Genomic DNA, 27,949 nt, shown 5'->3' on the forward strand with positions numbered 1-27,949 from the left:
CAGTTAAAAAAAATTTAAAAATAAATGATAAACTAACCAAGGCTGAGATTCTGATCTAGATCAATACATTTGTGTTTTCTCACATAATAAATCTAAAACTAGGAGCCAGAAAATCCTTTTCATTTATCTTTTAGAGGCTGTTTTTCAATTAGATTTTTTCTGTTTTAATTATTAAGTTATCTATTTCATACATTTTATAAAACCCCAAAGCACAGAATTAAGAAATTAATTTACTGGGAAACATATTATCTCAAAGAAAATAAAAATATATATTTATATCACTAAATGAAATAATTTCATAGATTCCTGTTAAACAAAACTGCCCAATTGGTTTGACCAAAATTAAAGTGAAGATATGGCACTTCAAAATTAATCAGTGTAAATTTGGGATAGGTCACTATCAGAAGCCCTTTTCTTTAGAAATTAAGACTGTTCGTATATTTCAAGTGAAAATTAGGATTAATATCAGGAAGCGCAAACATTTTAAAAACTTTTCTTTTTTTCCTCATTCCTCACAGAAAGAATATTAAACCTAATTTATACTGAAATTCTACAATTTTCCCACACATTTATACCTAATATTTTATATAATAAATCATAAAACATCGGGGTTATAATCTTGCTGTTCATGTAATGTCAGCTGTTATTATTATTGCAAAAATGTATTCAGAAAGTCTACTCACTTTACAATAAGGAAGATTAAGCTGTGCTTTTTAGTGCCCCTTGTCCATTTTAGAGGAAATTGAGAGTTCAAATATAGCAATATGAATTAATCTTGATATAGAGTATTGCTTTTTATTAGTTAAAATTGCGCTGTTTTATGCGAAAGTCTGAAATTGTGATAGAGATTTAAACCTGACGAACTTGCGCTCAATTCTGTGGAAATAATTATCACAAAAATATGGCTAGATCTTACCTGTGCAGTTTAACCTTTGCGTGGACGAGCCTTTTTCAGTCCATAAAAGCACCAAAAGTCCTCCAGCAGTCTTTAAACCAGACTGCTGCCTCTGTTTTCCCTTTAGCTTGATTAGCCGTAGCACCTGAACAGATCAGCAAGCTAACGTCATGCTAACATTAGCTTCGATAATTAGCGTTTCACGTTGTAAAAACAATCTTCTCTAGAAAGAAATTGTGTTAGTATATAACAGTTTAGTATTTTTTAGTTAGAATAAACCTCATTTAAGTAATTACCTGTCGTAATTCTCTGAGCATTTTTAATTTTGAAGATGAATTTTCAAACAATCAGGTCGCATTGTGCTCTCAAAGACTGCGCATGCGCGCAGAACCAGGCAGCATCAGTGGCTAAGAAGGTACTGGTACTCTCATATGGCGCTGACCTATTATTCCTTTATTTGTGTATCTTTTTTAACCTTAAAATATTCATTTCTATTTTCTTTTTTTAATCTTAGTACAAATATAATTTATAATTTATCTCTTTATGCACTACTTTTTACTCTGCTTTGACTGATTTACCATCTGCACTTTGAATTAATATCAATAAATAAATAATTAACTAAATATAGCCCTGACTATAAGGAATAAAGCAATGTTCTCGATACCCAGCAAGTATTTGCTCATATTCATTATACATTAGCAAAAAGTAGCCGCTGACTGTTTCTTTTACTTCTTAAATTTAGTTTTTTTTAAAACTGCTACTTTTGTGTTCCTGAAAGCAGGAAGTTGAAAGAAAAAGTTCAACTAAATACCATGTTGTTGTGCTATCATTACTCTTTTTAAAAGTAATAAATTCAACTCCTTATTTTTCTTTTATAGCTTCACTCACTCTTCAATCACTGTGAGTGTGATACTGTAGATCAGGAGTCACTAACCTTTTTGTACCTGAGAGCTACTTAGTTTGTGTTGTGTTATACAAAGGGCTACCAGTACTGACATTTGAACTAGAAGAATCAAAGTTCACCTTAACTTTATGTAAAATACTGAAAATGTTCATGCTTTGTTATAGATATTGTAACTTTTCAATCAATATAAATGCCAGAGTGATCGAAAAAGAAGAGTTATGGAATGCAATAAAGTTTTGGTGGTGGATCGTATTTTTTAGAACAGGCTTGAGGGTAACACATGTGGTACTTGAAGGCTTCTTGGTGCCCACAGGCACCATGTTGGTGACCCCTGCTGTAGATAATACTGTTATGTCTCCATATTTAATATATATAAAAATTAATTTCAAAGACCAGGATTTTACGTTATCTATGCATACATCTGGTAAACTGTACTGTACCTTGTATAAATATTAACCGCTTGAACTTCTTCACATTTTCACTCCTACAACAATAAACATATTTTTTGTAAGGGATTTTATGGGATTTTATGAGATTTTATATCCCTATGTAAGCTCTAGTGCAATTAGTAAATGCAGTCCTTCTGTATGCCGTTTATTCTGATAATCGACACATCTGTTCTGTAAAGTCCTCGGAGGCATGTTGGAGTATAGAACTCAGTGAGGCAGCCAAAACACCCGGTGGTAACTGTGGAGGAGCTGCAGCTGCAATCGGGGAACAATCTGTCAACAGAGCAACTATTGGTCATGAACTTCAGAAATCTGGCCTTTGTTGTTAACAGAATGGGGGCAAATGTAGTTTTCCAGAAGCCATGTAGCAGGATGTGGAAGAAGACGCTCTTGTGATATGGGAATAAACTTTTTAGGCTGTGTGCAAAACTCTGGGTGATATACTTCGAAACTGGGGTGGATGTTCAGTTTCTAACAGTAAGATGACGCTAAACATGCATTTAGATCAACATTGTTTATCAATGATGGCTAACTCCCGTCTTAAGTGGCCACTGTCTTTTTGATGTTTTGCTCCTCAATTTATTAAATGTTTCCATAGCAGCTACTGCAGCATCACATGATCAGATGCTGATGACGTAATTCAGCCCTCTGAATGACCTGTTTTAAAGCAAGGGCACATGTAAAATATGCAGAAAACTTGATGTTACTGAGGATCAGAGTCGTCCACTGCTGGTTTAGATGGAAGTATTTGCATGTGTTTGAATGGCAAAGTCCAAATCCAGACCTAAATCCAACTGAGGGTCTTTGGAAAGACTTTGAAAGTTATATCTTTTTCCTTTGACTTCTTCATTCTGTATTGCTTGGCGTTAAAATATCACATAAAACCCCAACAAAATACAAGAAACTTTGCTGTTGTAATGTGACAAAATGTCAAGCTACGGTATCTCCTGAAAGTCAGAGTTTATGAACACTGGCAGAGGTTATTATGACCCTCTTTGACTACTAGAGAGTTCAAAAAATAAATACCTGGCAATTAAAACACGCTTTTTACTAACAAGCTTATTTACATTGTGAGCAAAAACTCTTTTCTTATTAAGCCACTCAAATAATTTCACACAGACATGTTTAAGAGTAAACAGCATAATTTATTTTAACTTATAGCATACTATAAATTTAGATTTTAAAATCTTAGTGGTTTATTGTATGATAAACAACAAAATCATAACATATGTTTTTTTTTTTGTACAGGTTTTGTATATGAATAGCTTTATTGCACAGTGGGAGTTTTCTCATTAAAGCTGTTTCGGTTCTCTTCTGGACCATTCGCTGTAGGCTCCGGCGTAATTATACACACTGAATAAGATAGAAAAAAAGAAAACAATCAAGGGGTTGCCCTTATTACATTAAAAAGAAAACAGGCAAAATGAATTTCATCACAGTTTTTCTGCTGAAAGTCTCTTTTTCAATAAATATTTTGCAGCAGTGAGAACGTATTTGTATATATGCCCTTGGCCTTTTATTCCTCAACATGCGCCAGAAATTTTAACAAATATTCTTAAATTTTTACCCACTTTAAAAAAAAAAAAAAAAGAATATGCTGCAGCATTGATTTTGATCTATGGCTGTTGTGTTTTATGCAAACCTTTAGCAAAAAGTAGTATATGTGAAGTTAATTATATTAAGTATACTTATGTATAGAATTAATGTACTTATTCTTAGACTTCTGTTTATAATTTCAGTCTGTGGAATATAGTTTATACAGAGTAAAAAAGTTTATAAATTTCAGTCTAAATCAAGTATACCTCACTCTATTAATGCTAAGTATGTGGAATATAGTTTATACAGAGTAAAAAAGTTTAGTATTTTCAGTCTAAATCAAGTATACTTCACTCTATTAATGTTAAGTTTGTGGAATATAGTTTATACAGAGTAAAAAAGTTTATAAATTTCAGTCTAAATCAAGTATACCTCACTCTATTAATGTTAAGTTTGTGGAATATAGTTTATACAGAGTAAAAAAGTTTATAAATTTCAGTCTAAATCAAGTATACCTCACTCTATTAATGCTAAGTATGTGGAATATAGTTTATACAGAGTAAAAAAGTTGAGTATTTTCAGTCTAAATCAAGTATACTTCACTCTATTATTGTTAAGTGTATGGAATAGGGTTTATAAAAAGTAAACTTCAGGTACACTGCCTCATTTTAGGTATGAAACAAGTATAACAAGTATAGTCTCAGTACACTTGAATACACTACTTTCTGCTAATGGAAAAAAAAAAAAGAAAGACAGAGCACCTTTTTTCGGCTTGTTATATCAGTGTCACACTAATCTAAAGGTTAGAAGGCCAAAACGGTCTCCATTAAGTTTAGCGAGTGTTTATTCGAATGCTGACAAAATCAAATTAGCCTCAAATAGATGTTGTAGACATTTTCAAAAACAAAACACAACAAAAATAAACTCATTTACTTAATGTATCCATGTCGATGTGCCTTGTGTGCGGCCATCTCCCCTCGCCTGCCGGACTGGCAGTAAAACACGAGCTTAGGGGTATCCGGCGCCGGCTTCGTTGCGTTATACCTGGCCTTGAATTCAGCTGGGCTCAATGAAAGAGCATTGTCTAACATGGAGACTGTTGAGATAAATGGAGGAGAGGATAACAGATAATTGGTCATACACTGGTGTAGCAAGATGAGCACCCAATCAGAATCATAATCAGAATCAGAAATACTTTAATAATCCCAGAGGGAAATTGTTGTTTCAGTACAATCGCCATAACAAACAAACAAACATCACAAACGTTTCAATGCAACACATACAGAACCGGAAAAACCAGAATAGCTATACCCTCCAACCACGTCACGCTTTTCATGTAAAACAGCACACGCTATAATGCTTCTGATGTCAGTCGGCATCATTAAGCTTTTTTTTTTTTTTTTTTTTTTTAACCACTCCTTGGAGAATAAATTGCAACAAATGAAGTCTTACGGGGAATGTGAATGGAACCAGGGATACGTCCTCCACGCACCTCATCGTCACCCCGCACATCGATCAGAACCAGGCCCCCGCTCTGTGCAAGGAGTGCTTTCAGTTCCTCATATTTGACTAGTAAAAAGAAAGGGAAAAATCCAATAGGTTACAAGGCTTTAAGACAACTGGATCGAATACGTTTTTAAAGCGCAAGTTCAAGTGATGACGTTTAGGGTTACGGTTTTCTTTCAGAGGAACTGACTGTTCGTGCGATGGGCTGCATGTAATTTGACACCAGCTACGACCTATGGCTGTTGTTCACAGCTGTACGTACGAGACGCCTTACAGCCGACAGCATGATTCAGGTGTCAGGGATCGACTGTGACTATGTTCCTCTGTGTGGGGGGTCATGTTCACGTTCAGTCTGCTGACTTTATGGGCAGAGACTATTTCACACTTCCTGAGTTCAAAGTGCCTAAGCCGATAAAAGCAGTGGAAGATTAAGGTGAAGTTGACAGATTTTCAAAAAAAAACAAAAACAAAACAAAACAAAAAAAAAACAATCTGTAAATATGCCTAAGCATAGTATTCATGGCACCTGTCTGCTTGTCACGCAACCTGTCTTTGGCTATTAGGAATAAAGCCACCGTGCAGGTAATGCAACAGGTTAGGGCGTTGTAAATATTATGAATATTTTAAGTGGTTTGTCGTGTGATGCTCGGGCAAACGGCTACACCCAGTGGCGCCAGTTGACTTTCGGTTGTACCTCATCTACGCTGGTGACTGACTACATAAAGGATTGATGTAAAATGATCTGCACTTTGGCTTTATTTACTGTTGTTTCAGCTTTTAGCTTTGTGTTCCTTAATTATTTTTTTTCTCAACATCTGACCTTTCGTTCTGCTTAGCTGTGGCAACGTCCTGGGAGGGGAGCATCGTCTGAGCTACTGTTGCCACCATCTTCATCTTCCCGTCCTATAGATGATAAACTTGGCCTGTTTCTGATTTACTTTATTGTTGTTTTTTTGTAAAGTGCCTTGACATGACCTGTGTTGTGAATTGGCACTATATAAATAAATCAGATTGAGATAAATTGACATTTATTTGCTCCTTTACCTAACATTTATAACAAAGGCCTTGATCAATATTCACAGGTTATACAAATTTTGCCAATCGGGTTATAAACGGTTTTCTTCTTGAAATTATGAATAGAACAAATTCTCAGTATTTTTGTGTTATTGTGAGGAAACAACATTAAAGTCTACTGGTTGTTTCAGTTTAGTGTTAATATGCAGATGGATGTCATAAGAAGTTAATGAATGATAATAAAAGATATTTTGCCTGTTAAAATAAGTGAAATAGACTTACTTGTGCCTGCCATCCTGGTCGATAGGTGAAGCTGTGAAGATGAGCTGTAATCTCCTCCTATAAAAGAACACCTTCTTCCTCATATTGTTTACTGACAAATAATTGGCTGGGATACAGAAAGTGGGCGGGGCATATCGAAGGGTTGAGGCTGCAAGCCTTTAGGGCTCTAGCGTCACAGGAGAAGACCGTCAAAATAAAACTGAGCTTAATTTATTGTGTGTGTGATGTTCATTTTGCAATAATTTAACTACGGATGTAGCATCGGTCTTTTCTTTTGGAGTTCTGAACAAAATGGCGATAAAAAACAAAAATAAACCAGAAATATAATTTTGTGACAAAACAGACAAATAAGAAAACAACTGTAAATCCTAATACTTTGTAAGAGGACTCGAAGGCCACACGGTCAACAAACCCTTGGAAGCATATCATTTTTTTTCTGTATTTAAATACCTTTTATTATCCGTATGTAATATACATTTTTTTCTTAAAAGCTCAATTCAGGTTTTTCATTAGCTGTAAGACATAATCATCAAACTAAAGACATTAAACATGTAGCTCTGTGTAAATAAATAAAAAAACACAATATTTGAGCTTTTAAAATGAATTACTGATATAAATTAATTGTCAATGTCCACTTAAAAAGAACATTTTTAAGCACATATTCATGTTTTTATCTAGTTAAAATCCCTTTAAAAGAACCATAAAGATTCATTGGTGGGTATGTGGGCCTGTGTGAATGTATAATGCTGCATTCAGTCTTAAATTAAGAAGAATTATCATGTACATAAACGGAGCAATGAATACTAGAATGCCATTTTTTAAAAAAAATCAAGTAAATCATCTGAGTTTTTATTAAAAAAAATAACTTTATTAGAATGATTTTGGTCAACCGTCTAAAACCAATAATTAATATGTAAGTTTAGCTGTAAAACAACAACAACACAATACTGTAAAATTAATCTAAAAAGGTTAATTTGCCTGCAAACAAACCTATAGTACTATCAGTAAAACAACAAATGTTACGCATATTCCACTGATCTTTTGCACGATCATCAGCAGACCCCTTGAAACAGGAGTTCAAACAACATATTTATTATAAGAGGCACTACAAAGAACTATCTTTCATTATTAATTAGTTTAACTGGATAGTACAGTCCACGCTCTCCTTGTCTCGATCAGGATGGTCTTTCTGATTTGTAAGAGGGGTTTCCCAGTCCAGTGACAGATTCCCGCTTTGCCTTTTGACACATTTGTCGTCGACAGAGGACCACAGCTATTATGGTGAGAAGCAAAATGAAGGCGACTCCTCCTCCTATGGCGCCGGCCAGCAGTTTGTGGTCAGAGGACTCAGGACGTTCGTACCTCGTGCAGGAGAAGTCTGTGGGACTGCTGTGTCCTGCCTTGTTCTTCGCTTCCACGCAAACCTTCGTCCCCACCTCCAAGTATCCCACCAAGCCTCGTCGCGATTCCTCCCCAAACTCCTTGGTAACATCAGCAGTTCCCTCTATAGTCACCCTGTAGGAATTAACCACAGAGTTGGGAGCACACCACTGCACCTCTATCTTCCCCGTGTCTTCCCCTTCAGTGATCGGCAGCAGCGCTTGGATTCGCGGAGCATGAGGAGTGGTGTCCTCACCGGTCCTGCCAGGGCAGAGGCACCCAGTTTTTTCTCTGAGAACTTCACAGGGCTCCTGATTCTCCAAGCAGGGGTCGTACAGACAGAAGGCGCTCTCACTGAACAAACGGGGATTTCTGACAGAGGGCACCACTTTTGGAGGAGAGGTGTGGTCTTCGTAGTCATTGCTGTCGTTCTCTATGCCCAGGCCAGTCAGGAATGTGATCCGTTTGCGAGTAATAGGTGGGGAAGACGTGGAAGCATGAGCAAAGAGGTGGGAGTGCATTGTGGGAGAGACGAAAAAGAGAATCACAACCAGGTTCCCGTAAAGTGACGCCATCTATGTGGGGAGAAAAGCAAAAAGTAGATCGGTTACATTGTAATGACTGTCATTTTTAAAGTTATCTGTGTCACATATACAGTATACCGATTTCAATACGACAACATAATTATTTTTTGAAAGCAGCTGGAAAGAAGAACAATAAACTCAAGAATGTCAAGTTACACAAAGGCCAAATGCTGGAAAATGTACCACACCGAGAATAAAATCCAAGGAATCATTTTTTTTTATCTTAAGGAAACAGTGAGAAAAACTGTTATATGGCAGGTGTCATTATTTCAAAAGGCTGAAAACCTAACTCTGGGATACCAAATAAATTACCATTTCAATTAGTTTTTATAGTAGATAAGAAATTTCAAAACACACTTTTCTCCAATAAAATGTGACATTTGAGTCTGTCCCACAAAAACAGGAAGGAGCTACCATATATAGTAAGGTTGATGATGTAATGTCTGTAACGGCACCATATGGAAATCTGTCACAGTGATACTGATCAGGCCACGGTCGTTCTGTGCAGACAGCTTTACCGGTATAATGGGACCCTTTTGAAGAGAATAGGTTAAACATTTGTGTGGCCACTTTTTGGTGAGAGAGAAAGTGAGAGACCTGCAAAGTCATCTATTCAAGAAACATGTGTGAATAAAATGGGAGAAAAAACAAGTAGGGAGGACAGATATATTTTCCTTTCCAATGAAAACAGTTCCCCAGGATTATGAAACGGTTGAAATATGAATGAATGAATGAATGAATTTATGAATGAATGAATTTATTTCAGACAATTTAACAAATTTAACACACATTTAACAAATATTAAATAAATCAATTTCAGAAAGTACCACATAATAATAAAAAATAACCAATAATAATAAAAAATAACCAATTAATAATAAAAAATAACCAATATATAATAAAAAATAACCAATAATAATAAAAAATAACCAATAATAATAAAAAATAACCAAATATTGAGTTTAAGGGGAGCAACAATCCAAAATTGGGGATAAGGACGCACCACAGTTTATACATTGACCAAAAGCTGGAGAAAACCTTCTTTTTTTTTCCACAGCGATTGAGACAATGAAGGAAAGAACATTGGCTGTTGCCATGTATCCGAGTGTTTTAATAAATGCATCTGCACTTCCAACCGCCTGTGTAGAATTAGCTTCAAGGGACATTTTAGGGGTAAATTATTGTTTATTGTTTAAATTATTGTAGATAAAATTGTAGAGTTTGAGTACCGTGACAGACGGTGTCCTTGTAATAATTTGTTGACAACGTCATCCCTGCGGCGCATTTTAAACCAAAACAGAGACTCACTATGTGGAGAAAAGTGAGATTTGAGACAACCAGTGCACGTCTCACTGATATAAAGTATCCTGGTGATTTTGTTGTTTGGAGAAAAGGGATGGCTGCCGCGTGTGGGCATCCGAGTTACAATGATGGTTAGAGATGGGAAAGAAATTGCAACCTTTATCTGAATGCAGCTAACATTTTAGTGTTTTGTATGTTTATGTAAACACTGTGGTACATTACAGGCAGGGTGGGCTCATGACAGAGGAGAGATCAAAAGTTAGCTCAGCTTCAGCTGCTTCAGCTAGGAACCACTGATCAGGCCTGAAATCTGGGAGTAGTGATGGACTCAGACCTGAACCCTAAAGACAGTTACAAAGTCGGCCTTCTATCACCAGGATTAAAAGACTAATGTCTCAGCAGGATCTGGAAAAACTAAGAGCTTATCTTTTTGGAAAAACTAATCCATGCGTTTTTTAGTTGAATGAATCACTGAAACTGTGTTTTCACAGGTCTGCCTAAAAAGTGGATCAGGCAGCTGCAGCTGATCCAGAGCGCTGCTGCCCGCGTCCTCACAAAGACTAAGAAAATAGAGTTCTAAAGTTCTTCCACTGGCTCCCTGTAGCTCAGAGAATAGACTTTAAAATACTTCTGTTAAAATACTTCTTCTATAAATCACTAAATGGCTTAGCACCTAAATACATCACAGACTTGTTATCAGTGTATCAACCCTCCAGACCACTCAGGTCTTCTGGCTCCAGCCTACTCTGCATACCTAGAACACAAACTAAACACGGAGAAGCAGCATTTAGTTCCTATGCTCCACTTATCTTCCAGAAAACTGTAAAAGTGTTGAATGTCTGAGTTCTTTTAAATCAAGATTAAAAACACATTTGTTTAGGATAACCTTTGACTGTTCTAGTTAAACTGTTTTACTGAAACATTATTAGTTCAAGTTTGTACACCAACAATTTTTTTTTTTTTTTAGATTTTTCACAGCGCTAGTGGCTCGCTTTTTTAACAGCAGGCTGACAGGAAGGGGGTGAGACATGCAGCAAAGGACCACAGGTCAGAGTCGAACCCGGGTTGACCGTGTCAAAGACCAAGGCCTCTGTGCATGGGTCGAGCTACCCACTGCGACACCAGCACGCCCCTAGTCCGACTATTTTTAATATTTGCTTTTAGTTTCCATTATCCCATGTTTTATTTCATTTCATTTTTTTCTATTTTTTTATTCCAACTTGCTTTTATCCTGTTTTTATTTTCCTATATTTAATAATGTAAAGCACTTTGCATCGTCTTTGTACAGAAATGTGCTACATAAATAAATTTGCCTATATAGATAGATATAGATATAGATATATAAATAGATAGATAGATAGATAGATAGATAGATAGATAGATAGATAGATAGATAGATAGATAGATAGATAGATAGATAGATAGATAGATAGATAGATAGATAGATAGATAGATAGATAGATAGATAGATAGATGTTTTGAAGCACCATTGATGACTGAATTTAGCTTTCTGAACGTGACAGCGTGATGTTTCTCTTTTTTTGTTTTCTTTACAAATTTCAAACATAAATCAACACAACTATCATGAGCTGCAACCTTGAAGACACTTGAAAAGGAAAAAGGTAGTAAAAATGATGAGCTATGCCATTTTCAGTCAACCCCTATTTGCTATTTTTATATAAAAAAAGCAATGACTTGATCTTTTTCTTTATCCTTAACGTCATGATTTCTTTTTTCAAAAACCTTCTTTTTTTCAGGCATACTTTCCAGCTTAGAGATGTCTTTGAATAGACCCAGACATCTGCAATGTTCTGGTCTCCATCCTGTAAACACCGCAAGATAAATAAATCTCAGTGCTGGAAGCTATTGGGGGGATCCAGATCAACACTTCCATTTACTCCTGGCAGCGAGCCATATGACATGGGGCCTGCATCTCAAAGAGCAAACCAACAATAACAACGGGTGAAGCTAAATGAATCGTAAAAGACGGATAAGTTCTTCTTGGGTTCTTAAAAACAACTCCCAATGACTGAACCTACATGAAAAAACCCCCCCAACCTAAGCATGTGACTGTCCTGCAGCTGGTTAAAAGAAGATCAGAAAGCACTGTACCTTTTCGATGCTGATTAGCGTGCTCTCTTTCTGTTCTTTGTTCCCACTCTGGCTGCTCTGCTCATGTGCTCACAAATGTCTGCAGATCTCAGCTTTAAGCCGTTTCTCAGACTCTCTCCTCCTCCTCCTCCTCCTCCTCTTCAACACCCCCTCTGTTTCTCCCATGAGTGGCTGCCTCTCCCTCCCTGCTGTTCACCGTCATGCTCTGTTCTTTCTTCATGGTGACCATCAGACCTCCTTTTTTTTTTGTCAAAACAGTGTTTTTTGTTTAGATGGTAGGTAGGGGGGGGGGGGGGGGGGGGGTACCACAAAGCTGAGTGTTGTCCTGCATGTTAATTGGCTCAGCAGCAGCAGGAGGCATACTCTTTCCACAGAGTATTTGTTTAAACCAGAGGTGAATATGTCTGTTTTTGATCACTGGCTTTAAAGATGAAGTTCCTGCATACTCCACAGGTGTTTTCGTAGAACAGAGCAGCACACGGGGTCGTTTCAGCGCGCGTTTATGAGTGCCTTGGAGAGTGGGGGGGTGAGGAATGTGTCCGTGCGTGTTTATGATGGACTCCCGCCACTTCTCGTGTGACCCCATTGTGACAGAGGAATGAAATGATGGAGGCTTACTCTTTTCTAATCCTTTTATGGGGTAAAACCGGCTAAGCCTTTTTTTTTGTTTGTTTGCTTCATTCCCAAGTGGCACTGTGGTACCAAGTAGATGAAATGTACCAGGGAAGAAGATTCCTTTCTGCTTTAGGGGATTTACACAAGTTTGACTACCACTAAAAGTTCTGAGACATGCCTGCGACGAATCTTTTTAGGCTGTTGAATGGACAAATACATTTAGCAGTCTCTTGAGAACGGACCAAAAAAGTCGTTTACTATCCCTCTTGCTTGTATAAATCCACTGTTATACAGTGATGATTTTTTTTTTCATTTTTTGTAAGCTGAAATCAAAGAATTTGGTAACAGATGTGTGTGCTGCCAATCTGTAATCAATACATTTTCAATCATATGAGCTGCTATGAATCGGGGTTGTGCATGTAGCCATTTTCTTTTATTCGAAAAAAGAAATTCGTGGTATTTGTGCAAGATCCAGAAAGTAAGAAACTCATGAAGTGCCTTGCAAAAGTTTTAATTGCTCTCAAATGTTTCCACTTTTTTTCCCTCATTGCAGCAACAAAATAAATTCTTGGATTGCAGCATAAACAGCCGGTTTGTCAACAGGATTTCCCACCTGAAGTGGGGATTTGTGCAGCTACTCCAGAGTTACCATGAGCCTCTTGGTTGCCTCTCTGATCAGTGCTCTCCCTGCCCAGCCTGTGAATTTAAAGGGACTGCCATATTTTGGTATTTGCATTTGAGCCACACCTTTTGTATTTTTAGATGATAGAAAATAACACAAGATGGCTTTTTTTTTTTACCTACCCGGGAGACTTCTGAAGTGCTTCTATTTGAGGACATCAGATTTATGGGCTTCATGATGAAACAGTTATTAGCTTTGTTGCCTTGCAGCAAGAAGTCACTGGGTTTGATCTCCTCCCTGGGTTTGCATGTTCCCGCCGTGCATGCGTGGGTTCTCTCCTGGTACTCCAGTTTTTCCCCCCGCCTAAAAGATATCAGGTTAATTGGTCTCTCAAAATGTTCCATGAGAGTAAGTGTGTGTCTCTGTGTTTCCCTGTGACGGACTGGCTGGACAGGGCGTACCTCTGGAGACGGGAATATGCCCAGCCTCGACCCTGCAAGGATAACTAGATATCAGCAGAGGATGAACCAGGACTACCTGGAAGAAGAGAGATGGCATCTTACTGGGACCTTCCCACCTAAATAAAGGCTAATTTTCTATTAATAATTGTCTCATTATTATTACGTAATGATGGTGTCACATACAAAGGTGCTGAGTACAATTGCATGCCACACTTTTCAGATTTGTATTTGTAAAAACATTTAAATAGCACAAACAATTTTTCTTTCACTTTGCAGCTATGCATTACTGCTGGTTCATCACAAAACAATCTAATTGAAATAAACTGCAGTTTGTGGTTGCAATGTGACAAAATATGAACTTTTACAAGGCACTGTATACCTGGATCTCAAATACACACGAACCTTTTATTTATGGCTGCTTGGTTGCATGTTGATTACCTAATCCCACAATTTGAAGAGGAAAAAGTCTTCAGACTTATGAAACACTCTTGATGCATTTTAAAAACTCTTCTGAAATTATGTTTTTACCAAGGTCACACACTTATTATGTTAAGCCTATGAGAGTCATTGGTGCCAAAAAGATAAGCTCTTAATAAAAGTTCTTTGTAAAGCCAAGTTCCGGAAAAGGAGCGTAAGTAGTTTGGCATCTAGCTTGGATTAGTGCTTAGAGAAGTTGGTACCGAGAGAATGAAAGATCAGAAACTGTATGTATGTTTTAGGTCTTGTTGTGCAATGGTACACAACATTTTTCTTATCCATTTATTACGCTGCTTCAGGCTAGATAAAACATGCCCTATTTTCAAGACTCTGCACATGCAGGCCACATTTGCGTATAAAAGGTAAAGAATGAAGCATGAAACGGCTCTTCAGTTTAGGGTTCTTGGCATTCCCGTCTAATGTGATCATGATATGGAAACACAAAAATAACAATGGGTTATCTAGTCATGAATAAACATAAAAAGTTTCTTTGCCTTTGCACCATTTGTTAGTTTTTTTAGTGGATATAATAAAAAAAGAAAATGTAGATTTTTTTTCTTTTGAAACCTTTGTTATATATAGGAAAGTTGCCTTATGACACGCCCTGTGATGGACTGGTGACCTGTCCAGGGTGTAGTTCGCCTCTCGCCCACTGACAGCTGGAGATAGGCACCAGCCCCCCTCGCGACCCTAGCAGGGATAAGCATGTATGGATCGATGAATGGATGTCTTATGACACATTTTCTAGCTGATACATCTATGTAAATATAAAAAAAAAAATCATGTACTCTAAATATGTAATAAAATAACAAGCCAACAAAAAAGAGGAAATCAAGTAATTTCCAACAGCAGTACATGCTTGGCTGTAATCATTATATATATATATATATATATATATATATATATATATATATATATATATATATATATATATATATATATATATATATATATAAATAAAATAAAAATAAACAGTGGTGACAGTGGTGCAGAGGTTGGGGAGTTGGCAGGTTGCCGGTTCAATACCCCGCATTGACTGTCTCTGTCGTTGTCGTTGTGTCGTTGTGTCGTTGTGTGTGTGTTCACGATCCCTTCAAAGCTTCTCCCTGTTTAGTCATTCAGGGGTGGTGTAACTACCCACAGTGGAAATTTCTGTAATTTTCTCCTGCTCCTCCCACAGTTTTCCCCCATCACCACTTCTTTTTCAACTTTAACCCCTGTGATTTAATGTTTTGGCTACACAATACACTCTTCTCCTCCATGTCCCACATCGGTTCCCCTGACTTTCAGCGTCCAAAGCAGATAAGATTCAACAGCTTGCTTGGATCTGCCTGCTGCAGGTTGCAGAGACTTATCGCAAAGATAAGTCATTCATTCTATCATGCCCTGTAACCAAGACAGTCACTCGCAAAGAACTCGGTCATATGAGTTTTTCTCATAACCAAGCCTTTTGAAATACTTGAGACCTGTTTTCTTTTCTTCTTTTTTTAATTCCTGCATGGTAATTTTTTTTATTTTTTGGGGGGGGGAAAAAACAAGTAATATCTGAAAATGCAAAATAAAGTGGTATGAAAACAAATAAACATTTGATCCATTTCAGATACCATCATTTTTTTTTCACACTGACAACGGCACAAAATGCTGTCCTCAAATGAGGATTTACTTAATTAAAGCAAAAAAAAAAATTTTCTAACTATATATACCTTTTGGGAAAAAGTACTTGCTCGCTGAATTGAGCTGAGTTCAGTTTCACTAGCAGCAAATAAGCCTGATTACTGCCAGATGTTAAGGAAAGAAGAAACACCTCTATGATAACACGAAGTTGGCTAAAACATCTCAGGAAGCGACACTTGTGTTACCATTCATCAATGTTTTTGTTTTGATTTTCATCTCTCTTCAGTTTGATAATTTTCATGTTAGGTCTTGTCTTATTTAAGTTCTCTTCTCTGTTCATTGCTCTTAGGTTAGGTTTCGTCATATCAGTTCTTTTAGGCTCTATATTGTTTGGTGTATTCTTTTAGTTTAATCTTATGTGTTTTTCTTGTGATAAATTACTTCACTTCTGGACTTCTGCTTCTACCTGCGCTTAGACCCTACCAAATCCAAACATGACAACATGGTCTAATTAACTGAAGAACAGAAGCAGAGCAAAGTCATATGTATCTACCGGTTCAGATAGAGTTGCAAAGTAATTTCCAAGGCACTGGGATTCCAGAGAACCACGCTGAGAGCCATTTTTGCAAACAAAGAAAATAATGGCTCAACCTGAATGTGAATAATGAGGTGAATAAAGTAAGGAGACTTTGGCCAAAGCGGAAGTGCATCAGCGGTCGCCATGATAAGTGCTGTCCGAATAGTGCAGCCTGTAAGGAAGGAGGTACGGAAAGGAGCCGGTATGCTTCCTCTCGCGGCTAGTTTTACCTAGGAACCCTGCAACATACCTTACCAACGCTAAGAACCCTTAAACTATCCCACAATCCTTTGTGTGACATGACGCACAAGCACTGCCCACTTCACGGAAATCAACGAACATGTTCGGAGAGAAGAGAGTGTGCACTTTGTAGTTCATTTTTCGGTTAAGCTGTAGATCCAGATCTGACTCACATCATCCATGAGCATTTCTGTTATGTAATGACGTCGGAGTTAAAGGCTGTCTGAAATCGGCACAGGAGTCTGAAGCTCCCTTCCTCCCCATGATAGAGTTCTTACAATTGAACCCATGAAAGGCCAAGGAACAGGAGCTAGGAACAGGAGCTGGAAGCTGTTATTAAAGGTGTTCGGATGGAGTCAAGGAACAGTGGTACACCATCCAAGGAGTGGCTGACCTAACAAAATGACCGTAAGAGAAGAGCACATCAACAACTCGTCCAGGTCGAAAACATTCCAGAATGACACCCAAAGCACTGCAGGCTTCATTTGCCTCATTTAAGGTCACAATTCATGGAAACTGGAAATTAGCGAAAAAGTCTAGAGAGAAGAGAACGCAGACTTTGTAGTTCATTTTCGGAAGGCTGGAGGCCTGGACTTGACTAGAATCATTCATGTGTGTTTCTGTCACGTAATGACGTCGGAGTTAAAGACTCTGAAATCAGCACAGCAGTCTGAAGCTCCTTTCCTACCGATGATAGAGTTCTTACTGTTGACCCCATGAAATGTCAAAGAGCAGGAACTAGAGGCTATAATTAAGTGTATTTGGATGGAGACTTAAATTATATTGAGACGCTGCTACATGACCTTAAACATGTGGTTCAGGGTTGAAGTCTGTCCTATGTGGCTGAATTACCCAATTCTGCAACGAAGAGTGGGCCGAAGTCTTTCCACAGTGAAGAAAAAAGTCTCATAGCCAATTACTGTAAACACTTAATAGTCGTTGATGCCAACAACAACTTGCTAGGTTTAGCTACCAGTTGTGAAGATTTTTATCACTCAGTGAATTTTCATTTGAAATCTGCATTTTGTATTGACTCAAGTTATCTTTGAGATGAGAATTTGTTTGATGATTCGAAACATGGCAGCTTGACAAAAAAGCAGGGGTCTGATACAGTTTCATTGCAACAAAGATTTGTGGGAACAGTTTACTGTCAGCCCGAGTTTCAAAATTTAAAAACATACCTAGGAGCTTATTTGCTCGAACTAGTAGTGGTGTACGTGACCTCAAGGAATAATAAAACAAGTTCAAGCATGAAATAATGAATAAAGAGTGAGAAACATGAAAGATACACGGTATGACGTACAGTTGGTAACTCTAACCACAGACAACCATTAAAATGTGAGAGTCAGTAACTAAAGGTGCTTTGTAACACTCATGCCCATTCCGGGATGAGTTAGTATCAGGTGAAACGCAGCAGAGCACAGCGTGCAGACACATACCTGCGTCCAGATTTCACCTGGGATACGCCTCGGTGTTTTGTCTTTAACCTGATCTCACAAAACGATCGGGCATGCCGGTGTGTTAAGGTTTTTCTAGCGTGGTGCTTAAGTCCCTGAGGAATAAAGGAAGCCATGCAGTGTGAGTCATGGTATTTGAGATAATGACTTGCTTTCCCATGCAAATTCCTCCACCCCACCAGAGCAAGTTGGAGCAAGATGTTAGACATGTGTCCAGACAAACTGAATGTACCCCTGCCAGCATGCAATGCATGTTGTGAAATCTTTACAGGATACTTTTATTTCTTTTTTAGTAAACTCAGAGCCATATAAGGGCACAATTTCCCCTCAACGGATTATTTCTAACAATCAGGTCACATGGTTTTGTTTTTACGCCCAGTCAGTGAGTCAAGCCCTAGCTGACTTGATGAAACTCAAGAATGTGTGAGCCTCATTCCCCCACCTACCCACACACCTCTCTGAGGATTTAAACTATTTCGTTTTAAACAGGAAGCGCTACTATGGGCTGGATCCCCGTCACCTTTGACCCCTCACCGCTTCATTCAAAAGGAATCCTGGGGTAGTCGTGTATGCAGACACTGAGAAGCTGGGTGAGCTGCTAATTTTAACCCAGTGGAGCCACAGCGGCCCACACTGACTGTCTGAGCAGACCTCAGGAGGGTGATTGGAAACACACGTGTGCTCCTTTTAATAGTGAGGACCCACATTCTTTATCGTACTGCATTTCTTTACACTTAGCCTGATAAAAAAACAACAAGTTTTTCAGTTAATTTTTCTTTGACATTTGTTGTTTGTTCTCAAATATATAAGCTGTTCCAGTTTTGTAACAGATTTAATTGCTCCCTTTGCATCCAGCAGAATTAAATCTCTGCGGTAAAATCAGCTGAAGCAACATCTAAATTCCCCACTGAGGTTTTTTCCCCCCCTCTTTTCATGCACTCAAGGGACACTCTGCTGTATCACTGAAGCAAAACTGTAGGTGGAAAGTGAACAACAAGAGGTTTGATCATCATTTGTAATCCAGTGTCATGCAAAAGTAAGACAATGTAACTGGTTCGCATATTGGCCAATTAAGACCAGAAACCCAGGGGGATTTTATGGGTTGGAAACCACACAAAGTAGTGTATAATCATCTCTTTTATGAAGATTCCCATCAGCTGCTGTTAAAACAGATGCCATTCTTTATAGGGCCTTGATTTGATCAGAACATATGCAACATAAAGACAACAGGATGTACATGTAGCTTTCACACGGACACAATACATAACACAACCACAGCAAACAAAGTAAAATAAAAGTTCCATAGCCATCTACACGTGCTACTCCTGAGTAAGCATAAACAGTTCCATGCCACCATTGCCCTATAAAGCTCAGATCTCTGAATGTAATTAGTCCCACATGCAGGTAACAATGCTGCCGCATATTACTAAGAAAGGCCAGCTCACTTAAAAATATTTCTTGTCTTTTTGAGATTATAATATTTCATGTTGTTAATAACAAGGAAAAGGACACAGTTCTAAAAACTTTTATTTTTTTAAATAAAAACTAAAAGAACGGGAAAGCGTAGTGTGTATCTGGAGGGACTGTAGAGATCCAGAGCTCAGAAGGGACAATCTGTTGACAAGTATTAGTCGTTTAACCTTTATAGAAGAAGCAAGAAGAAAGTCATTGTTGAACGAAAGACTTTAATTCTGTTTACTGTTTGCCACAAGTCATAGAGGGGACAAAGCATACACATAAAATTAGGTGCTCTGAAAAACTGAAAATCACCTGGAACAGCAAATCACAACGGTGTAACACGATGGTGGCCGTTTCATGTTGTGGTATACTTTTCAGAAGTGTCTTTATCTACTAGTCATTTGATTTTATGGGAATAGAAATGGAGCTAAACACAGAGTAACACTGGAAAACAGAGTAACACATTGAGGAGGAGGTTTATCCCAGCAGGACGAAGGCTGTAAACATAGACAGAACTACCAATGGTTTAGATCAAGGCACATTACAGTAATGCCTAGATCAAGGCACATTAATATGTCACAGATGCTCTCCGTCTGATCTGACTCAGCTTCAACTTTTTTTTTGTTTTGTTTGAAAAACAGGCAAAACCTCAGTATCTAGATGCACTAAACTGCTACGGGAATACACTAAAAGACTTGAAGCTTATAACAGTGGTTCTGGTAGTCAAATCTGACCTTTTATTTTTAAATCTGACCTACTGATGGCGATATCAGTTGACTACTTTCCCATGCTTTAGCTCTCTGGTACTGGATACATGGTTGTAGCTCCCCTAGGTGGCTGATGTTTGCTACTGCTGCCAACTAAGACGTCACTGCAGAACTGTTTCTTCACCCGTTTAAGATGTCAGTATGTTTTTTCTTGCCAAAGTGCAGTAAATCTAGATGCTCCCAAAAATATGCACTCCATAGAATATAACTATTTCATCACAAAGGTCCAACTCAATACTAATATTACCATGGGGGAACTTTTACCAGGTTGTAGCAGCATGCCGATATCCATAACTCGAGTCTCTGACGTTAGCTGCCGTTATACACTTGTTTAGCTCTATGTAAGTGTTATGGCTTGAAAAAGAAAAAAAAGACAGAAAACAAAAGACAAACTGTGACAGAGACATTTTCTTCTGGGTGTAAAGCTTTCTGCCAAAATGAATAGAAGTGCAAGACCTGCCAAATTGTTTTTTCTTCTGTTAAAATGGTGCACAGTTCAGACTTTTTTTTAGATCCGAATGGCAAAGGGAAAAGATGTAGCACTTGAGGAAAGTCTCAATGTTGAGTTACTGCTCAAACTGACATCTGTGCCATCTCTACACAGTTCTAGGCAGAAGCATATACTGTACCTGCTGTGCCCTCACCATCAGCATTAAAGGTCAAATCAATTTAGTCTGTTTTAATTATTTATTTGAGCCCTGCTTTTTCAGGATGGAATGGGAATTTATGGAATATGTGACATCAATAGATTTTAAAAACCAGTTTCAGTTTTGTGAGGATTTTATGTGATCCGCACAGGTTCAAAGGCTTAAATATCTACATTCATCTTGATATCCGGTTAGATGTCTGTTTGCAAATTACAGAAAATGAATGCTTATAGTTGCTACTGATACTCCCAAACCAGTTTCAGTGGCATTTGAGATAAGTTTTCTGTTGGAATAAAGTTTCCACCGTCTTACTGTTGAGCACTAAAGAATTTAAATGTAGTCCTAAATTACTTAAAACTGCTTTGTTGATCCCACTGAAACAGACCTTTAGCATCCTGCTGTAATGTATGATCTGATTTTATGTTTATCGAACATTGTCAAGCACAGTAAGACCATGACAGTAAATATAAAGTGAGAAACATTCAAATATCCGGCAACATCACAATCTCTATATTTACAGAGCATCACATCAGTATATGTTCATTCTAATCCTTACATATATTCAATAATGCGCCATCTGTGTTAACATAGCCCATCAGTATATTATTTGATAACAAAATTAATATATTTAAGACTAATATATATATATATATATATATATATATATATATATATATATATATATATATATATATATATATATATATATATATATATGTATATATATATATAAAGCAGGTGATGTTTTAGCCTGTATTTGTAACTATGACCCACACTTGTTTATTCTGCTGTGTGTAAAGAATATGAGAACAGCTCTTCCTCAGTTGACTAGGAATGTTTTTTATGAGACCACAATCAGATTCCCGGACAACAGTAGACCATTGACATGACCAGACAGGAGACTACAGTAGGGCTACAGTGCAAACCCATAATGATGAATACAATGTGGTGCAATGACCCCATAATGACCCCAAAATGGGAAAATCTATAGAAAAAAAGGTGGATTCATTGATTAAAAATGATCATAGTGTTGGCGCTCAAAGTCAACGCATCGGACGTTCTTTTTGTCAAGACGTTGCTCTACCATTGTGAAAAGAACAAATTAAACAGGTTGAAATGATGGCTTCCTGTTGCTCATGGAGAGTTTTAGTAACTTGTATATTTGATGTCAAGATACAGCGGAGGTGATGTTGTGACAAAGCACCCCTCTACTTCACTTAGTGCTTGATCGCAGTTCTCTGCTTTCTTTTCCTTTCTTACATCAGCTGATTCTGATAGCACTTCTGTTTAGAAGGGATGTTTTTGATGTTTACTGATTTGAAATTCCTGCTCATGTGTGAAATGCACTCTGTTCATCCCTGTCTGCGTGCCCCATTCTCCAAGTCTTCCAGTTCATATGGATGGATTAGGACAGACAAAGCTGCTTTTGTGTGAAAGCACTGGCCTAAATGATCAACAAAAATTTCTATCAATGCTTTATTTCAGTCTAAACTAGCAAAACAATTTGACCGCAGCTCAAAATGTATTCGCATGTTTTCTGTGGAAAAAAGATGAGAGTGAGGAAAAAAAAAACATCACTAAAAATATTCTTTTCAATAGCGTTATTTTTACTGACAAATTGGCAATTAAACACAGCTGGAGCATAGTAGACTAAAAAAACGACAACTGTAAATTCTACTTTATCAAGTGGATCATCGGGCAAGAAATTAACGCTATGAGCAACTAGTTTAGAACAAAAAGAATTCATTTTATGGCACCAGCAATTATATTTAAGAGTTATCAGACAGGAACCAGGCAGAAGAAGGGGGGTGGGGTAGCTTTACAGCAAGGGTCTGCAGGTCAGAAATGATAACTTCCATATAGATGAGGCACCTACTGTACCACAACGCCACTTACCCACCCGAATGAGTGACTGGTGACATATTTTGACAAACACTTTGACGTATTCCAAACGTAATCTGCCATGATGCTAATAAAACCCACTTCCATGTTTTTGATTGTTATCAGATTTTCCTGAAGTCCATGCAATGCTGTCTAATATTGATCAAATACTTTGCTGCAGATCAATAGGATACAAGTAAACACACCTGTATGAGAAATGTGATTAAAATTGGCAATTAAAGAAGAAAAAAATAAGAATAATTAAAATGTATATATTTAAAACCACTTATACTTGCCTTATTTGTGTGATATCAAGAGGCAAACACCCTTTTAGTTATTGAGTTAATTTTATCTTGAACAGTTAGTGTTTTACAACTAAATAGTAAGACAAATAGTAAAATCATGTTGTATAGGTGACACAATAAAAAGTTTGATTCATTTCACAGAAAGTCTGGCTGTTAACTTAAGATATTTATTCAAATAATTATGTTTATACTATATGTATACCACTTTTATCCTAATGTAATTGCATTATAGCTTGTTTTCTTGTAGATGCATATCGGATGGCTAAGGAAATCCTTAAACTAAATAGAGGTGGATCTTAATTAAACAATTTCGTTTAAAATCGACATTTTCTAGTTTACTTTTAAGACATAATAATTGTTAATGCGACGTGTAAAAGCCTTATATGTGTCATGCTAACCTCTACCAAATAAATGTAAGAAAACATCAGCTGGCAAATTAACCAGACTGAACTGCTACAGCTGCTAACATGCTACAAGAAGCTGCTCAGGCTAGCTACAGTATGCTAGCTGCTGTAACAGTCCGTTCGGCAATAGTCGTCTCTTTCCGTCACGGCCCCGAAGTATCGCGGCGAAGCCCCGGCCGCCATTGGCTCCAACCGTCTGCCCGCCGGAGGGAGGGAAAAAGAGGCGGGGGCGAGCAGGTCAATGACGGCAGAAGCCGTGTTGACAGTTGAGAGCCGACACAGCCCACAACTGGGACTCCCACACAGGCCTACCTACATCTGAGACGGCATCAATGTGTGGAGGGACCGAGGGGCAGCGAGAAATCGCGTACGTTAGCGCCGCCGGCGGGATGTTACGGGCCGGGTGCGGACTGCGTGACAAGACGGCGCGGCGTCGAGGCGGAGCGGACGCGCCGAGCGGCACCAGTAGCACAAGTAAATAAATATATGGGCGAACTCTCTACGGGCAGTTCCTGGGAACGCGACGTATATCGGAAAGGAAGACCGGGCCAGTGAATTCCTGGAAACGCGGATAGCCCAGGATGGGAAATGCGGCGCTGGAAGGCAGCCTGGGCTTTTCTTCTCCTAAGTTGACGCTCTGACTTTCGGCTTCGGGCGGCGTGCAGGAGGCTCGTGTGCCAGTGAGCCTCCATCCGTCTTGCACGTTTGACAGATAGCCAATCAAATCTGTTATTCAAATCGCCGCTCTTATGTCAATGACCTATATCCCGGGCATGAACGCCGGAACCCAGCAGTAGCCTCTCCTCCAGTCCAGACAGCATGGGGACCAACGGGCTAGAGAGCCGCGCGCAGCCGTCCGCCGAGGTGTCCCGGACGGAGCAGCCGGCTGCGGAGCCTCAGACGGAGCCGAGAGAGGCTCCCCCGGAGGCGGGCGGCGGCGACTGTAAAATCGCGAAGGAGGACAGCGTCGCGCAGCTGATCGAGGGGGAGCCCAAGCCTGCCCTGTGCGGCTCTCGCGATGCCGAAGCCGGGGCGCAGCTGCAGATGCACGGCCAGGGTCCCGGATTCGTCCCGCCAGAGGGGGGCTGGGGCTGGCTGGTGGTTTTCGCCGCAACCTGGTGCAACGGGTCCATTTTCGGGATCATGAACTCTTTTGGCATCCTTCACACGAAGCTGGCGGAGGAGCACCAAGACCTGGATGAGAAAACGTCCCAGTTCAAAGTGGGTGAGTACCAAAAAAAAAAAAAAAAAGAAAAGAAAAAGAAAAGAAAAGAGATCAACAAGTGGCTCAGAGACGCACCGATAAACCTGCTATAAACCGGAATCAGCCGATTTTTATCTACCCTAAAACACTAAAACAACTAATTTCTCTTAAATTCCCAAAATGTTTAACAGACTGATTGCTCCCACTGCTCCAGTCACACAACCTATTTCTGTTCACAGTTATATAATGATGTTATTTAGGACATTTATTTGATATTTGTATTGTGTATAGAATAATAACCAGCTGGTAAGCAGCCCAATATGTCCATCCTGTGAGCTGAGGAGAGCTGTGGCAGCCTTCTTTCAGCCAGCTGACAGGCAGTGCTCACCAACACGGCATGCTGTGTGCCCTTTCGCTTTCATCTACCTATAATAGGACCGGAAAACCTTAGCGAAGTTATGACGGAAACGCATTTTAGCGTTTTTTGATCCGGCGACTTTTCCTACTGTCAGATTATTCAACGTACGGAAACATGTCCAAAAGTTTTGTCACACGGCCCAAAGCGTTAATTCCTCGAGGGCCAGTATAAAATGATCATAAAGATTAGCAAAAAAAAATATATAGTGATTTTTTTTTTTTTTTTGATTTAAAATATTTTAATTAAACAAATTAGTCACATTTTGTGTAGGAAAGGAATGTAAATCATTGTAGATACAACACTCTCACTGAAAGGTTGCTGATTCTTTTGGGCTCGATGGAAGAGACCGTTGCTTGTCTTCAGCAACAAGAACAGGATTTGGCATTCTTTACTAAATCAATATAAAAGGAGATTTTGCTGCCCCAGAGTCTGCTTTTGAGTAAGAGATGAGTTCGTAAGCTCAGAGAAAATAAAGAGAATGTAAAAAAAAAAAAAAAAAAAAGTGTGATTATTGAATGCAAATAATTTGTGGTAACATTTAAGTTCTAAGAACATTTTACCTTGTCTGTAATACATTTGTGTGGTAATTAAAAAAAAAGGTCTGCATCAGCATTAATCTGCGCCGCTGGGTCAAATCATTCCTGAACTTCAGTTAGGGGGGGGGGGGGGGGGGGGTGCAGAAAACAAGACCCCCCCCCCCCCCCCCATCTTTTTTTTTTTTAACTTTGAGGCTTCAGATTATAGCCAGCATACTTAATCAAATTGAATAAAGTAAGGCTTGTGAATGACTCCGGGTTAAAAATAAATAAATCAAAGCAAAACAGGTGGTTTTATCTTTATTAAACCATCACAGCTCAGAATAACATGTAGCATAAACGTGTTACAGTAGCAAACATCAGCTTCTTCCTCCAGGAACCGTCTCTGTGTCGCGGTGAAGCTCCAGTCGACCTCCATAGTCTCCACGATCCGTACAGCAGCCATTAAATCGCTAACTGTAAAGTTAAAATTGCCTGTGATTTAACTGCTGCTTGGTGGATTATTTCTTACGCAGGTATTATTTCTGGCACGCTGGGGGCCTCCCGTTCGCTCTTTCCTGTTCTCTCCTGTGCGACAGTACAACAGGGTATTTTTTTTTTCTTTTTTTTTTTTGCTAAAGTTCTTTTCATGTTTCACAATCACCAGCTAAGGTGAAGGCCAGTGTGTGGGAGGAGATTAATCGGCTGCCTGGAACAAATGAACCCGTTTGTTATTATTACAAACGGCAGAAAGAGAGACAGAGAGAGAGGGGGGGAAAATGAAATTAAAAACCTTCTGATGTTTTGTTGTCTTTATAAGCATGAATGCCATCTAGTCGGGTGCATCCTACGATTTTTCTTCCCTTTAGACTGGAGGGATTATAATAGATCTAGGGTTTTTTGTGAAAATGATTAGCTTGGCTGGCCTTGAAATGGTAAAACTATTTAATTTTTTTTACAGGTCAAGTCTCTGTGTCACCTTTATGCTTCACCTCAGCCTTTGTTTTTAACCAGGCTTTCAGGGGCACGGAAAAGAGAAAAAAAAAGAAATTGGAAATACCACAGGAGGGTGTGCATAAATACTTTCCTTTCCTTAACGGCACAATGGAGGTGAGGTGGGTGGGTTGCCAAACACGGATGTCTTTTTTTTTTTTTTTCTTCCCCCTCCCGGTGGTTACAGCGAGCCGCAGATTCGTGCCTTTTCTGTCCAAAGGTACCAGGAGAGGCGCGGATTTGAAAAAAATTATTGATATATTTTTAAATACAGCGCTGCTTTCATGATCGGCGGGGGAGCGAGCCCCTCGTGAAGCCGGCTGCATGGTTCTGCAAATCAGGGGAATGAAGAAAGGCTTAACAGGAGGGGGCGGGAGATACAGTTTTTTTTTTTTTTTAAATCAACGCCTGAAGTAATTTTGATCTGGGTGCTACTGAAATGAAAGAAAGAGCAGGATGATTACGTCCAACAAAGAGCACATTCCTTCCTCTTTTCACCCGACCCTCTCGACTCATTTGAAAGCCGGAGCGTGTCGGGAAGACTTGATTAGAAGTTTTGTCGGTAAAGTTGGGATAAATAACTCACCTGTTTAAAATTGCCCTTAGCAGTTAACGAGCAAGAAGAATCTAGTCAGACTAGCTTGAGACGTAAGTTACTCCCAGGACCATTGCTCAAGTCTGTCCTCCAAACATTTGTGTGTAATTACGCCGTCTTTGCCGATGTACGGCCATGCTCTGGGTTATTCGGCTGGGCTGTTGTTAACAGGTGTTCTTTCAGGGTCTCGCCGTCCTTTAGGTGTAAAAGGTATTTTAATATTACAGCAGACAAATAGCTGCGCTCACCTGTGCTTTGTCTCTGCTCTGCCCCTCCCCCACCTGTTGCTGAGTACCTTTAGGCAGCTCGCAGGAAGATGCATGTTTTCCCTTGTTTAAAAGACATGTAAATTTGGTTCATTACGTGTTTATAATTAAGTTAATGTCAAATTAAAAATAGCAACGTATTATTCTGATTAGTTGTGTATACAGTCAGACGTGGAAAAAGTCTGACTGTAAAACAGGAAAAGTGGAATATGGTTTTATCTTAAGGCTGGACAGTATAGAGAAACAGCATAGCGATAAAATAGAAATCATATTGATCGATATTGATAATTCTCAAAAAATTCAAAACATAGATTTTGAGTGCAGCCCTGGGCATTTTATACTGTTGCTTCGTGACCTATTCTTAGATAAAGAACACATAAACACTGAATTCAAACTCAACCCTTTATTCAACCAACTTTTTGCCAAAACTGCAAATATAAAAAAAAAATAAAATAATGCACACTCTCTG

The 27,949-nt window shown here is 38.6% G+C and overlaps 3 protein-coding genes across 3 annotated transcripts in view; 1 reads left to right on the top strand and 2 right to left on the bottom strand.

Annotated features, from left to right (window-relative positions):
- Positions 1-3,378: 3,378 nt before the first annotated feature.
- LOC105928679 (thiosulfate:glutathione sulfurtransferase) lies at positions 3,379-6,693 on the bottom strand. Its single transcript, XM_012866079.3, has 4 exons — positions 6,587-6,693; positions 5,237-5,353; positions 4,718-4,880; positions 3,379-3,601 (listed from the first exon to the last, which is right to left on the bottom strand). Exons 1-4 carry the CDS (start codon positions 6,597-6,599, stop codon positions 3,541-3,543), a joined length of 354 nt encoding a protein of 117 aa, XP_012721533.2. The 5' UTR covers positions 6,600-6,693; the 3' UTR covers positions 3,379-3,540.
- Positions 6,694-7,409: 716 nt separating this feature from the next.
- LOC105928671 (leucine-rich repeat neuronal protein 4) lies at positions 7,410-12,072 on the bottom strand. Its single transcript, XM_012866072.3, has 2 exons — positions 11,965-12,072; positions 7,410-8,541 (listed from the first exon to the last, which is right to left on the bottom strand). Exon 2 carries the CDS (start codon positions 8,539-8,541, stop codon positions 7,762-7,764), a length of 780 nt encoding a protein of 259 aa, XP_012721526.2. The 5' UTR covers positions 11,965-12,072; the 3' UTR covers positions 7,410-7,761.
- An 11,461-nt stretch (positions 12,073-23,533) lies between these two features.
- The window catches only part of slc16a2 (solute carrier family 16 member 2), a 36,015-nt gene continuing 31,599 nt past the window's right edge, over positions 23,534-27,949 (top strand). The window contains exon 1 of the mRNA XM_012866131.3: positions 23,534-24,714. Within this exon, the coding sequence (XP_012721585.2) occupies positions 24,309-24,714 (406 nt within the window). The 5' untranslated portion in view covers positions 23,534-24,308. The remainder of the gene's footprint in view (positions 24,715-27,949) is intronic.

Source organism: Fundulus heteroclitus, chromosome 23 (assembly GCF_011125445.2).
Source record: "Fundulus heteroclitus isolate FHET01 chromosome 23, MU-UCD_Fhet_4.1, whole genome shotgun sequence".
NCBI lineage: Eukaryota > Metazoa > Chordata > Actinopteri > Cyprinodontiformes > Fundulidae > Fundulus > Fundulus heteroclitus.